Raw genomic sequence first — 15,557 nt, forward strand, 5'->3', positions numbered from 1 at the left:
AGTTTTTCTATTAATTATGGAAAATAATAAAAGAAACTATTTCAAAGCAAAATACTCATGTAAAGCATAGAAAAATATCACTCGAATATCACAGAAGTGGTCTTAACTACAAAAAATCAAGTTACTTCCAAATATAAGCATTGTGTGATCTCATGCTTTTAGTATTTTAAATGGAATATTTTCTTCTAGATGTCAGCAGGCATATTTTCAACCACATTTGACAATACTTGCAGTAAGTCCTTCACATCTTTAAACTAAGCCTTGCCTATTTAAATACTCAATTTTTTTCATATGAAGGCTATAATTCATTTTGAAAATTTTTGCTTTAAAAAAAAGCTAAGTATTTTCTAAGGTAAATTGCACCGTTTCTAAAAATATCAGTATTATAATGATAATAAATCAGCACATAACTGAGATAACAGTACTTACAAACATCTATTAAAGTTGATAATCAACATACCAACTGGGACATATCCCATGGTATTACTTAATAGATTGGAATATAAAATTTGGCTCAAATACAACATGTTATGTATATACAAATAAAAAGTTAAAAAGTAAATCTCTATACAACATAATATATGACACGCGTGGAATATGGATGACTAAGGACAAAATTAAACTTATCAAGAGAAAATTAAGAATGATCATTTAATTGGTTTTATTTTACCAAAAAAAACTGGTTCCAAGACTTAATTAACTGCAACTTCTATATTTTTTTAATTTTCTGGATCAATAGGTAAAATTTTTAAAGATGTGAGCAATTTATAAATTTCATTTTAAAAGTTATTAAAGAAATATATTTTTAATAAATGAAGCACTTCAGATAAATATATTTTCTAGAAGTCATGTTGCTTTTCATAAATAACTAATAGAAATTAACAATCTGTAAAAATTAGCTTACTAATTAGGATGGGAAAGCAAAGATATATTCCATCCAAATAATAAAAGTAATCTAAATTTTAAAATGTAGAACTATTTCACTAGAATATATTCATGTTTTGAAACCTTTTTTCATACCTTCAAGCAATTTTCTTTTTAATATATTAAAGTTTGTTTTCAACTAAAATTTAAGAAGTCATAACTACTGGCTTTCTTTCTATAAACCCCTTTCAATTTAAAGAAATACGACCTCCAAATAAAGTAACCTAAAAATAAATGAAAATATGGTCTAAAATCCGTTTCATCTAAAATACATTAACTACAGACATATCAAATGTCTAATCTATGTTATGGGTATACTTTTCTCAGTGCCTATGAATACACATGAAATTGTTATTTAGGTGACAAATACTTAGGCTTTGATATTAAATGGCAACTTTTAAAAATCTTTGTCCATATCCTCTTAAAAAGGCAAAAATAAGGTACTTGCCCTTACAGTTACTAGTACAGTATGAAGCAGCAACAGTTTACTCTAGTTCCAACATGGATTAACAGTTATTACCCCGACAACAGTTAACATTACCACAAGAGACTATGATCTAGTATACTTCAGGCATTAAAGAGAGATTTTTAATGTCTCAGTAAAAGGCAGAAGAACTTCAGATATTTTTCTAAGGTTTTGTATAAAACTAACACACTTGCATAAGAGACACGACTGAGTTTTTTCCCCTTCATAATACATGAAAATTGCCATAAGCCATATTTTAACATAATACTTACCAGCATGTGGGTAGTTTCAGAAGTTTAACATAAAGAGCAGTGCTGAAAGAGGGAATAATCGGTACAGGTAAGCAGTAAGATCCCCTACAATCCAAAGATGTCAGTCCTGCCTGGAAACCAAATATCTGAAACAAAAAAAAAGATCCAAATGTTCACAGAGACAAAGTTTTAATAAGCACAGGATGAAATACGTCAGTTTCAATTTGCTCTACAACAGCTGCACACTAAATATGTTCCAATGTCTTTTTCCACTTCCCAAACATCAACATTTTCTTTTATTCAATTTAACATTGACTAAATCCAAATTAAGAGATTTAAACATACAGTATTTTTCATGTCCCTGAAAGATCACTGCTTCTTACTAACTCTAAGTTTCACATTTTGTTTCTAAACATAATTATTATTTAGTGTTTTATTGTCTGCTAAAATGCACACACTTTCTAGTAATATAAACTGCCTGTATTGTGCACATTGTAAAAATTAGTAAATTACTGTTAATATCATTTAATGCCTAAAAAACATTAATTACGACAAAAACAATCAAAAATGTATTTGCCTTCAACTTACATTATGCACACACAAAAAGGATATCCAAATATATCCTAAAATGTTACAAAGTACCCCTTTCTTTTGTGAAAATTGTATGGCTAATGTTTTCACCCCAGGAAATTTGGTACATGACATACATTACTCTTCATATGTTTATACTTAAAACGAGATCACACTCAAAAATTTTAAAAGCATTCCTTAAAATTCCTGAACAGTATATTTGCTTTGAAGGAAGAACCAATATAACATCACATTTTACATGAACCACTGTAGAGAACTTACTACAAATGAGTTCCAATTCGTTCCAATAATATAAAAGATAAACATCTCAAACATAAAACGCTAACACACAGGGATACAAAACAAAGTTACTGGTTTCCAACAACATACTAAAGTAAGTTAACCCTAACACTTATCTTTCCTTATTATTTTTTACTCCTTGGATTCATAAAGCACTGAATTTCCTATCTCTAGGATTTATATTAACTGATAAGTTCTACAATGAAACATGTTTAAGATTGTTCAATTTTCAAAAATACTTTCATTCAATGAACTTATAAACTGATCATCAATTTCTTAAAAAAGTATTAAACTATTCCCAAGTGGTTTCAAAAAGCTATCATGTCCCTATCATTCATCAAACTGACAATGTCAAATCATTTCCTTTAAAGTCAGTTTTAAGTGAACAAAATAATTTTTTAGAAATGAGACATTAGTTAGAATTACATATTTTTAGAGAAAAACTTCATTTCAAAGGACCTACCTAATTACTATCAAAGAAAATGAAAGTGAACACCTATTAATTCCTATAAATCCTACTGTCAACCACGTGGCAAGAAATACAGATTGAGAAAAAATGTTTCTAATACTTAAATGATCAACCTTGAAAATTAAGTTATCCACATCCATTCTCTTTAAAGACTTGTTCTGAGCAATACTGTATGCAAAGAATTTTTAGGCACTGTGCAATTTCAGCATTTCACATTTCCTCTAAAAGGCCCATTGTAAAAGATTCTAAACTTTACAATTACTATGCCATTTAATAAAAATATTGTAAAAATTGCCCAACCTCCAAATATTTCTAGACTATGAATAAGGTTAATATTTTATCATATTACATTATCTGTGTCCAACTAAGAACTCTCTCAAGGCACTTTCTAATATTCTATAAAATGCCCAAACAGTATAATCACAGACACTATCAGTAATTATACTCAGATGGAAACTGGGTGTAGAGGAGATCCCTGCTGGATGTTTGCAGAACTGCAAAAGACTCTGGGGAAACCATACCTTATTCTGTAATATTTTTTAAACTATTATTAAATTTGTATGCTGTTCAGAGACACTTCTAAGAGAACATTCAGGCAAATATAATGAAAGAGGGCCTACCTACTATATCAAAAGCAATTATTTCAGGGCAGCCTAGGTGGCTCAGTATTCAGGTGAGTGTCCAAATCTTGATTTCACCTCAGGTCATCATCTCACGGTCATGAGATCAAGCCCCACATAGGGCTCCAGGCTGGGAGTGCAGCCTGCTTAAGATTCTCTCTTCCTATCTCCCTCTGTACCCCCAAAACACACTCTTTCCCTCTTTCTCCCCCCAAAAATTATTCAAAATAACCAATTTCCAACTCTCTTTTTCATTTTTTAATATTTATTTATTTTTGGGAGACAGAAAAAGACAGTGCAAGCAGGGGAGGGGCAGAGAGAGAGAGGGAGACACAGAATCCGAAGCAGGCTCCAGGCTCCGAGCTGTCAGCACAGAGCCCAACGCGGGGCTCGAACCCACAAAGCATGGGATCATGACCTGGGCTGAAGTTGGACACCCAACCAACTGAGCCACCCAGGCGCCCCCAACTCTCTTTTAAATTACAATAACGAGGGGCGCCTGGGTGGCGCAGTCGGTTAAGCGTCTGACTTCAGCCAGGTCACGATCTCGCGGTCCGGGAGTTCGAGCCCCACGTCAGGCTCTGGGCTGATGGCTCAGAGCCTGGAGCCTGCTTCCGATTCTGTGTCTCCCTCTCTCTCTGCCCCTCCCCCGTTCATGCTCTGTCTCTCTCTGTCCCAAAAATAAATAAACGTTGAAAAAAAAATTGTTTTAAATTACAATAACGAAGGGTCGCCTCCGTGGCTCAGTCCGTTAAGCGTCCAACTTCCCCTCAGGTCATGATCTCACCATTCATGTGTTGGAGCCCTGTGTTGGGCTCTGTGCTGACAGCTCAGAGCCTGGAGCCTGCTTCAGCTTCTGTGCCCCCCTCTCTCTCTGCCCCTAACTCACTCGTATTCTGTCTCTGTCTCTCTCAAAAATAAACAAACATTAAAAAAATTTAGGGGCGCCTGGGTGGCTCAGTTGGTTAAGCATCTGACTTCAACTCAGGTCGTGATCTCATGGTTCATGAGTTTGAGCCCCGCATCGGGCTCTGTGCTAACAGCTCAGAGCCTGGAACCTGCTTTGGATTCTGTGTCTGCCTTTCTCTCTGCCCCTCCTCCGTTCACGTGCGCGCTCTCTCTCTCTCTCTCTCTCTGTCTCTCTCAAATATAAATAGACGCTAAAAAAAATGTAATTACAGTAATTACATAGATTTATAATACCTACTTAACTTGTCCACAGCCCTTAACCAACATTACAAAAACTTTTTCTAGAAAAATGGAAACAGAGTATAAATTGAAGTTGCTTTCACCAAGGATAGTTTATATACTCAGAAACAGAGTAAAAGTACTGAACACTGCAACTAATCATCTGAACCAGCAAAAAAACATATGAAGCTGTAAGTGTAAATACCAATAAAAATTTTAGCTGAAGGAAAGGTCACCTTGAATAAGATGACTTATACATCACATTAAATAAACAATTCAACATGTAGTGCCACCTTTTAAAAAATCCAATTAGAATATTAAAAATTTATCATCTATATTTTAACACTTCACAATGTCCTTGAATTAATATAAATAGAAGAAACTGTAGATTTAGAAATATAAAAATTTCTAGTAAGTTTTTAATAAAATTACTATGCTATATTATAATTTTCAATAATAAAAGGCAAAAAGTATAAAAACACACTAACTGTAAATGATATGAAAACATACTAATTGTGATGTAAAATAATCATTTTTATGCTATTGTCATTTAAGACACCCGGTACAATAGTATAACCAACATCCTAAAGATATGTCCCTTTCTTAAAGGGACAGAAAAAAAAAAATCAAGCATTGACTTCATGATGAAACTCATCCATAAATCTGTTGCATTTCTATCACCAACAATGAAGCAGCAGAAGGAAAAATTAAGGAATCAATCCCATTTACAATTGCACCAAAAACAATAAAATATCTAGAAATAACCAAACCAAAGAAGTAAAAGACCTGTACTCTGAAAATTACACAATAATGATGAATGAAACTTAAGATGACATAAATAGAAAAATACCCCATGCTCATAGATGAAAACTAATATTGTTAAAATGTCTATACCACCCAAAGCAATCTACATATTTAATCCAATCCCTATCAAAATACTACCAGCATTTTTCACAGAGCTAGAAAAAAACAATCCTAAAATTTGTATGGAACCACAGAAGACCCCAAATAGCCAAAGCAATCGTGAAAAAGAAAAACAAAACTGGAGGCATCACAATTCTGAACTTCCAGTTATACTACAAAGCTGTAGTGATCAAGACAGTGTGGCACTGTAACAAAAATACACACTTAGATCAATGGAACAAAACAGAAAACCCAGAAATGAAGCCACAACTATATGGTCAATTAATCTTTGACAAAGGAAAGAATATCCAATGGGGAAAAGTCACTTCAGCAAATGGTATTGGGAAAACTGGACATGAACATGCAGAAGAATGAAACTGGACCACTTTTTTACACCATACACAAAAATAATTCAAAATGGATTAAAGACCTAAATGTGAAACTTGAAAACATAAAAATCCTAGAAGAGAACACAAGCAGTAACCTTTTTGACATCAGCCATAGCAACTGCTTTTTAGATATGTCTCCGAAGGCAAGGGAAACAAAAGCACAAATAAACTTTTGGGACTGCATCAAAATAAGAAACTTCTGCAGAGCAAAGGAAACAATCAATAACACTACAAGGCAACCTACAGAATCGGAGAAGATATTTGGAAATGACATACCCAACAGTGATTTAGTATCAAAATATATAAAGAACTTATCAAACTCAACACCCAAAACCAAATAACCCAAATAAAAAATGGGCAGAAGACATGAATATGTATGTCTTTTTCCAAAAAAGACATCCATATGGCCAACAGACACATGAAAAGATGTTCAATGTTGCTTATTATCAGAGAAATACAAATCAAAACTGTAACAAATACAAATACAAAACTCAAACCTGTTAAAATGGCTAAACTCAAGAACACAAGAAACAACAGATGCTGGCAAAAACGTGGAGAAAGGGGAACCCTCTTGCACTGTTGGTGAGAATGTAAACTGGTGCAGCCACGCTGGAAAACAGTATGGAAGTTCCTCAGAAAGTTAAAAATAGAACTACCCTATGACTCAGCAATGGCACTACTAGGTATTTACCTAAAGAATACAAAAATACTAATTCAAAGGGATACAAGCATCTCAATGTTTATATAGCAGCAGCAGCCACAACAGCCAAATGATGGAAAAAGCCCAGTGAAGTATTACCATACAGCCATAAAAAAGAAAGAAATCCTGTCATATGCAACAACTCAGATGGACCTATAGGTTATTACACAAGTAAAATAAGTCAGAAAAAAATACCACATGCTTTCACTTCTATGTGGATTTTAAGAAAGAAAACAATGACCAAAGGGTAAAAAACAGAAAGGCAAACCAAGAAACATGCTCTTAACTATAGCAAACAATTGATGGTACCATAGTGGAGATGGGTGGGGAATGGGTTAAATAAGTGATGGGATTAAGGAGTGTACTTGTGACGAGCACCAGGTGTTGTATGGAGTATTGAATCACTATGTTGTACACCTGAAATTAACATTACATGTATACTAACAGGAACTTAAATGAAACCTTTTTTAATATTTAAAAAATATATAAGATAGCACAGCTGCTATTCATAATCATATGCTGTGTATTTAAAATTAAACATGGAGCACCCAGGTGGTTTAGTCAGCTAAGTACATCTGACTTTGGCTCAGGTCATGATCTCATGATTTGTGGTTCGAGCCCCACATCAGGCTCTGCACTGACAGTGTGGAGCCTACTTGGGATTCTCTTTCTCTCCACCCCTGTCCCGGTCTCTTTCTCTCTCAAATAAATAAATAAACTTAAAATTTTAAAACCAAAAAAATAAAAATAAAATTAAATTAAACATAAAATTACAGTATTATTTAGCACTCCATTTCAGGCTATATATAGAAAATAAAATCAGTGAAGTTAACAGGTATTCACATATCATGTTTTTACCACCATTATCCATATAACCCAAAATGTGGAAATAACCCAAGTGTTCATCAATGAAAGAGTGTATTTACAAAATGTGGTACATAAATACAATGTAGTATTATTCAGACTCAAACTGTAAGCAAGTTTAAATATGCTATGACATAGATGAATCTTAGAAACAGTATCTTAATAAAATACAACAGTTAAATGGACATTCATCATATGATTCCACTAATATGAGGAACTAAGTAGTCAAATTCATAGAAACAAAGGGTAGAATGGTGGTTACCCAGGGACAGAGGAGAGAGGACTTGGAATAATTTAATAAAGTTTTAGTTTGGGTTCATGAGAAGATTCTGGCGATGGATGGTAATGACACTTGCACAATTATGAATGTAGTTACTCTCCTGAACTATACAACTAAAAATTCTGTAACTGGTAATTTTTATGTTTTTTTTTTTCCTTTGTTTTTTTTTCAGTAATCTCTACTCCTAATGTGGGCCTCAAACTCACAACCCAGATCAAGAGTTGCATCCTCTACCGAATGAGTCAGCCAGGCACCCTGGTAATTTTTATGTTAAGTGTATTTTACAAAAAGAAAAAAGTAAAACAGTAACAAAAAAAAAAAAAAAAAAAAAAGGTTAATCCATTTACAGAATAACATTGGAATAAGCAAAAACTAAAGAAAGAAGGCTTATAGTGAAAATTCTACAGAATAATGAACATTTGGGGAAGGAAAGCCTTCAGGGGTGGAATCAGATCTAGTTGATTAAAAACTGAACCTCAGAGCTAAAACTGCTTAGATATTAAATAAACCCACTTATTTCACATATGGGAAAGTGAGGTCAAATAAGAGATAAGGCTTCTGCAAAACTCCATATTCGCCAGAACGCAATTTGATGCTTCATTGAGTTAGCTCATAATATTAGCTCACAATTTTCACTCCGCCTCCCTCCACTTCATCTTTCCCCTCGCAAAAAAGTATGCTAGATTCTCCACTTATCTTTTGTAATTTTTTTTAATGTTCATTTATCTTTGGCAAAGACTGACAGAAAAACACAGTACAAGTGGGGGCAGACAGAGAGGGGACCACAGAATCCAAAGCAGGCTCCAGGCTCTGAGCTGTCAGCACGGAGCCCAATACAGGGCTCGAACCCATGGACCACGAGATCATGACCTGAGCCAAAGTCTGACACTTAACCAACTGAGCCACCCAGGTGCCCCTCACTTAATTCTTAAAGAAAAAACTTTGTCACCACTATCTCTTCTCCAACCTTCAGTAAATTCCATTTATCATCTTTAATCAGCAAGTATCTTGACAGAGAAGCCTGTGAATGCTGCATTTTTTTTCATTGCCTACTCATTCTTTAAACCCTCTAAATCTAGTTTTTGCTCACGTATCCACTGAAACAAAAAAGCTCTGGACTGAAAATGATAATTACGTTTTTTTCTTATGAAGAGAAATTAATATTTTCTCTTTACTTAGCCCACTAACAATTTAACTGAGAAAATAAATGATTTTTTCATTACCCAGAATTTTTAAAATATGAATACTGTCATTCTGTCAACTACACTTTTTAAATATAATTTATTGTCAAATTGGCTTGTCACCTACACTTTTAAAGAAACAAAATCCTTCAGAATACCTAATGAATGCTTGTAACTCAGTAACAGACAATTCAAAAATGGGCAAAAGATCCGAATAGATATTTTCCAAAGAAGATATATCTAAATGGCCAATAAGCACATGAAAAAAAAAATTCGACATCACTAAACATTATGAAAACATATCAAAATCAGAACGAAATACCATTTTACGACGACTAAGATGAATAAAATCAAATATAACTGACAATAACAAGTATTAGTGAAGATGTGAAGAAGTAAAAAATGTGGTGGTAGTAGAACAGGAAAAACAATTTAACAATCCTTTTGGGAAAAAAGTTCTGTGGTTCCTAAGAATGTTAAAAATAGAGTTACCATTTGACCAGACAACTCCACACCTAGGTATATACCCAAAAAAATGAAAACCTGTCTTCACACAAAAATCTATACACGGATGTTCATAACTACATTGTTCATAATAGCCAAAAACTAGAACCAACACAAATGCACATCAACAGATAACTGGATAAACAACATACAGTATATTCATATAATATTATTCTTCGGCCATAAAAAAGGAATAAAATCCTGATACATGCTACAATATGAATGAACCTTAAAAGCATTATGCTAAGTGAAAAAAGCCAGACACAAAACAGCATATGCTGTAGGATTTCTTTTATAGATGTCGAGGGGTGCCTGAATAGCTCAGTTGGTTAAGCACTGAACTCTTTGATTTTGGGCTCAGGTCAAGATCTCATGTCATGAGATGCATCCCCAGGTCAGGCTCTGCACTGGGCGTGGAGCCTGCTTGAGATCTCTATCTTCTCTTCTCTCTCTCTCTCTCTCTCTCGCGCTTCGCCTTTCGCTCGCTCTCCCTCCTTCTCAGAGAAGAAAAGAAAAAAAAAAGAAGAAAAAGAGAAGAAAAGAAAAACGAAAAGAGAAAAAGAAAAAGAAAACGAGAAAAACAAGAAGCAGAGACAAAGAAGAGAAAAGGAAAAAAAACTAGAAAATGGAGTGAGAATAATGTCCCATACTGTCAAATACATAGAAACAGAAAGTAAGTTAGTGATTACAATGGGTATGGAGGGGAGAGTTAAATTTGGGAGTTCTCCTGTCCACTTGTTTGTTATACCTTTATCTACTTGTTATACTTCATATATCTGAGAACAATCTTTAGCATTATTTTGTTTTCTTCATTTACATAATGGTGCCATACCTATGTATACCATTACGCTTCTAGATTCCCGCCAAAAATTACACTGGAGAGAGCTATCCCTGTGAGTATATCCAGACCTCGTCAGTTGTGTATATTTCCATATGCAAAAATTTCTCTGGGGCAGGGGTTAGCAACCACAAGTCATAATTTCACCCAATGCCTGTTTTTGTACTGCCTACGCGAATGAGAATAATTTTTACATATGAACATTCATAATCCATTTTGTGACAGGGAACACTAGTGGGAACCCCAATGAGGTGAAATGTTACCCCAAGAAAAGAATTCCATTCTTCTCATTAGTAAAACTGTATTATGAAAATGTACACTAAAACATTTTACTTTCATCAACTCAAAATCTGTGGAAATTTGTTCTCGCTTATTATTTAAGTATTATATAAGATACTAATTTTGTATCTTGGTCCACAAAGTCTAAAATAGTTACTGTCGATCTTTTAAGAAAAGTTTGTTGACCCTGCTTTAGATAGATATTGAAAATTGGAATGGATGGGTATGAGGCAGATTTTTTTCAAATTAGATCCTGCAGAAGTACTCTCAAAATGATACCAATTTATACATTACCAGACATGTATAAAGCTACCATTTCTCCAAACCCCAGAATACTATTTTGTTGAGTGGAAAATACCAAATCTACAAACGCCAAGGGTTTTGATTATACTATAATTTCTTGATCTCTCTGAAGCATCTGCCATAGCTGATCGTCTTATGAGTAACAAGGCCTAAAATTTATTATTATTGTAGTTTTATAGGGTGCTTTCATGAAGTTACTTTCTTCATGTTTCAATCATCAGATGCTTTGCATGTCCTTGCTTACTTGATGCTACACACACACACACACACACACACACACACACACACACACACACATTGTAAAGGAAGGGTTTAGCAGTTAAACAGAGAGGACTTGATAAGATATACAAAAGTAAGTTCCAATCTGCGAGTTTTCTTCACACATCCATGCGAACTCTCCTCATTAAAAAATTTAATTATAGGGCGCCTGGGTGGCTCAGTGAGTTAAGTGACTGACTTCAGCTTAAGACATGATCTCACAGTTCATGGGTTGAGCCCCAGCACTCTGTGTGCTGACAGCTCAGAGCTAGAGCCTGCTTAGGATTCTGTGTCTCTCCTCTCTCTCTGCCTTTCCTCTGCTCGCAGTCTGTCTCTCTTCAAAATATTTTAAATAAACCTTAAAAAAAATTTTAAGAAAAAAAATAAAATAATTTAATTACATTATTGAGCTAACTGACACACCATTTCACCACAGTCACTATAGTCAAATTAGGTATACAAAATAAACTTGAGCATTTAAGTATTTAACTGAAAATTACTTAAGGCCTAAAATGCCACACACATGAAAAAAACATTTAAAACCTCTACTTAATATTTTAGCACTATAATAGGAAAATTATCTTTGGAACCTTCTCAAGGTTATAGTAATTATGCAAGTAACATGAACTGCTATAAACTTTACAACAATCAGTTATTTTGATCAGTTCCAACATCCAAATAAATAACTAAAATCTCTCTATACCAATCCTGAACATTAAAAATGTACGGTGCCACTGAACAAGCACCCAAAAAACAATAACATATTCAAGACTCAATAGCTTTATATTTTAAAGTATTCAATATTCTTAATGTCAATGATGAGTTTTTCTACATATAATATTCTTGCTCTGGCCCAACAACCATACTTCCTGGAATACTTACTTACCCATTATAGATAGCTCTAGTCAAATTAACAAAAATATAAAAGACAACTTTTATGTGTAAAAGTAAAGACCTTTTCCCAAAACATAAATTTATCTAGATTATACTAGAATTAAGTGAGCTTTTAACTTATTAACAACAGTAGTAGTAAACAACAATCCCAGTAGCTTTTATGTCAGTATGGAGGACAACCACATTGGTGACCATTGGCTTTGGTGACCATTCTCCTAAAGGATGGGACATGCCTTATTCATCTTTAATGCTGAGTGTCTGCACTATGTAAAGAACTTAATATTTACCAAACTGATGAACCCTACGTAAGCAGAATACCTTGGAAGGGTTAGTGAACTGCCTAAAATTAGTCCTGTTTCAACAAAACAAGGCAAATATTCTGAACATTATAATCTGATATTCAAGTCATAAAAATATTTGGAAAAATACACTTCAGTGAATTACAAGAATGAATAAAAAAGCACAATATAAAATATTACCTATATATCTAGCTTTCAAAAATACTTTCTGCTACTCTCCACATGACATAAAACACTGTGATAAATAATTCCAATAATGACTCCTATGAATCACACTTTCCTGTGTCCACACCCCTTTGAAAGAGCGTCACTCTCATCAAGGGAGTAGAGTCGCCACCATCTTCTTAAAAATGGGCTTCACATGGACTTCTAGGAAATCACATTATTCTACTCTACATGGTTTGAAAACAAATTTGAACATCTTCAACTAGAGGTGATCTAAAACTGTTACATTTATATTGGTTTCTTTATGTCCTACAAATATGTAAATATTTTGAAACTGTGAAACATGGAACAATAAAGCATAAACCAATAAAATCAGGAATATGCTTTTGGAGTTCTCTAATTTTGGAGTCCTTTACATGAAATTTAGTGCATCTAGTACTTATGCTTGAATTCAAGTTTGTATAGTTTGCTTTAGTCCATAAAAGAATTTGATTAGATATATGTTGTCTCTACTTAAACTATACATCTGTGTTTGCTTAAGCAAAACTACTTATTACTCAACATTTGGGTTTATTTATGTACCTATACTGGAATGCATTATTTATGCATTATGCCTCCCAATAATTTCTGTAACTTGATTTAAAGCATTAAGCGTTCTCCTTTTGTGTCAAGAAATTAACATCAATTCAATAAGAGGAAAGTAACTAAAAAAAACAAATGTGCTAATCCTTTATAAAGCATTATCTCACATAAATGCTCCCCTCAAAGAAATCATAAGTTTTTTAAAACATACCTATAAAATGGGGTGCCTGGGTGGCTCAGTTGGTTAAGCATCCGGCTCAGGTTGTGATCTCACAGTTTGTGAGTTCAAGACTCAAGTCAGGCTCTGTGCTGACAGCTCAGAGCCTGGAGCCTGCTTCAGATTCTGTGTCTCCTCTCTCTGCCCCTCCCCAACTTGTGTTCTGTCTCTCTCTCAAAACAAATAAATAAATATAAAAAAAATTTTTAAAAAATCCCTATAAACTAAGTGGTCCTTCACTAATAATTCACTAATAATTACCATCGGTGACATACAAAATCTTCAAAAATCATAATTATCTTATAAACATCAAGCCATTAATCCCAAATAAATGAAGAAGTAACTTCAAAAGAGGTACACTTTTATTTATGTTGAATAATGAATATCTATTATATATCATTTAAATCTCATCTTATGGGATACTAACTCTGAAGTTACAACTCCAGGAAAAAGCTATTTAATTCTCGGAGAGCCAAAGAGGTACTAATAAACAAAATTCACTTTTCCTACCTTAAGGTAGCAGTGTGCATAGCAATAATGAAGCAAATTATCAGATGGCTGAGTAAGATTGCTGACCACATGCACCAACTGTTCAGCATACATTGGCACAGAATGTTCCAGATTAATTTTATCCACCAGTATCTGAATGGATGGCAAAGGCCGAAGAGACTGGAAGTTTGTAGTATTCATGAAGTTACTTGAGTTCTAGAAAATAACAGAGTTCAATTTATATTTCAGGAAAACAGTGATTGGCATGCAATCCCCTCTATATAAGTCTCAGACTAGCATTTTTTGCAATGTTATCAAATCAATCTACAAAATGATGACTTTCTGTGGGACTCTTTTACCATAACCAAATATAAACATCTTCTACATATTTTTAAGTATGTCCTAGATTTCAAAAATGTGTATTTATTGTAAAATTATTACTAACCATTTAGCTAAACTTTTTATTTTTCAGTCAACTGGAAGAGTTCACTATGTGTGCTTCAGCACATTTAAAGGTATTTTCCTATGCTCGACCATTCCTAAATATTGTCCTAGGTATCTCAGAGCCAGCCACCATTTGTCTTCTTGTCCTTTATTCATATCTAGATGACTAAGAAACCAAGAAGACTACTCACACAAGAAGTAAAATTTGCAGGATGGAAAAATCCCTGATCCATATCTACTAAAAATACATGCTAAAGGCTCATAAAATCTTAAGAATTTTGCATTAGTCTTGGTACTTTCAGTGTTACAGAACCTTCCCAAGCTTCCAAATAAATGCAGGTAGGTTGCAAGATGTCCAGAGTATGAACCCTGATTAGCAAGCAACCCCTTCGGGTCTTAGAAATAACTTAGTCCCCTAAAATGCCATACTGTCATTCTCAAAGAGGTACAGTATGACCTTCCATCCAGACGTACATGAAAATACGTGTGACAAGAGTGGCTTCACAGTTTTGCCTGTCTTTCATTGTCACAATAATTGGGGAGCAATACTAGGATTTAGCAGGCACTGGCTAAAGATGGTAAATGCTAATGCAATACTTATCAACTCCAAAAAGCCAACAGTGCCATTACTCACAAACACTGTTGAGTAACCATGTTGAGTGAACATGGTTGAACATGCTTTTCTGACTATTAGTAATTTTTAAATGACACTTATTAAGAAATTACTTTTTCAAGTGATTTTATTTTGGATTACTGAGGTATAACATATGGTAAAGCATACAAACATTAAGTGAAGAGCTCAACAAAATTTTACATCTGTAACCACCACCCATTTCAAGCATTCTAGAATGCTCTCCTATATCCCTTCCCAGGCAACATATTGGATTGCCACCAGAGGTAGCCAATACTCACTCTCATTACAATCACCACAGATTAGTTTTACCTATTCTTGAACTTTATGGAATCATACAGTACATACTTATTACTGCCTGCTTTCATTCAACATACCATCTGTAAGAATTATCTATGTTGTTCTATTCTTGACGTTAACACTTATTATGAAATAACCATTTCTAAAAATGTTTCTTGGTCTTAAGCTCTACAATTTTCCAGTATTAGATTAGCCATACTGTTTTTCCTTGGATTTGCATTTAAATGATACATCTTTTTCCATCCATTA

At 33.8% G+C, this 15,557-nt stretch overlaps 1 protein-coding gene across 2 annotated transcripts in view; it reads right to left on the reverse strand.

Moving 5' to 3' along the window:
• VPS13B (vacuolar protein sorting 13 homolog B) overlaps positions 1-15,557 on the reverse strand; it is an 820,834-nt gene that overhangs the window by 686,111 nt on the left and 119,166 nt on the right. For both annotated transcript variants that reach the window (XM_030304021.2, XM_032591891.1), the window contains 2 exons: positions 13,955-14,149; positions 1,663-1,787 (listed from right to left, as the gene is read on the reverse strand). In XM_030304021.2, the coding sequence (XP_030159881.1) occupies positions 1,663-1,787; positions 13,955-14,149 (320 nt within the window). The remainder of the gene's footprint in view (positions 1-1,662; positions 1,788-13,954; positions 14,150-15,557) is intronic.

The sequence above is a fragment of the Lynx canadensis genome, chromosome F2 (assembly GCF_007474595.2).
Source record: "Lynx canadensis isolate LIC74 chromosome F2, mLynCan4.pri.v2, whole genome shotgun sequence".
Classification (NCBI taxonomy): Eukaryota; Metazoa; Chordata; class Mammalia; order Carnivora; family Felidae; genus Lynx; species Lynx canadensis.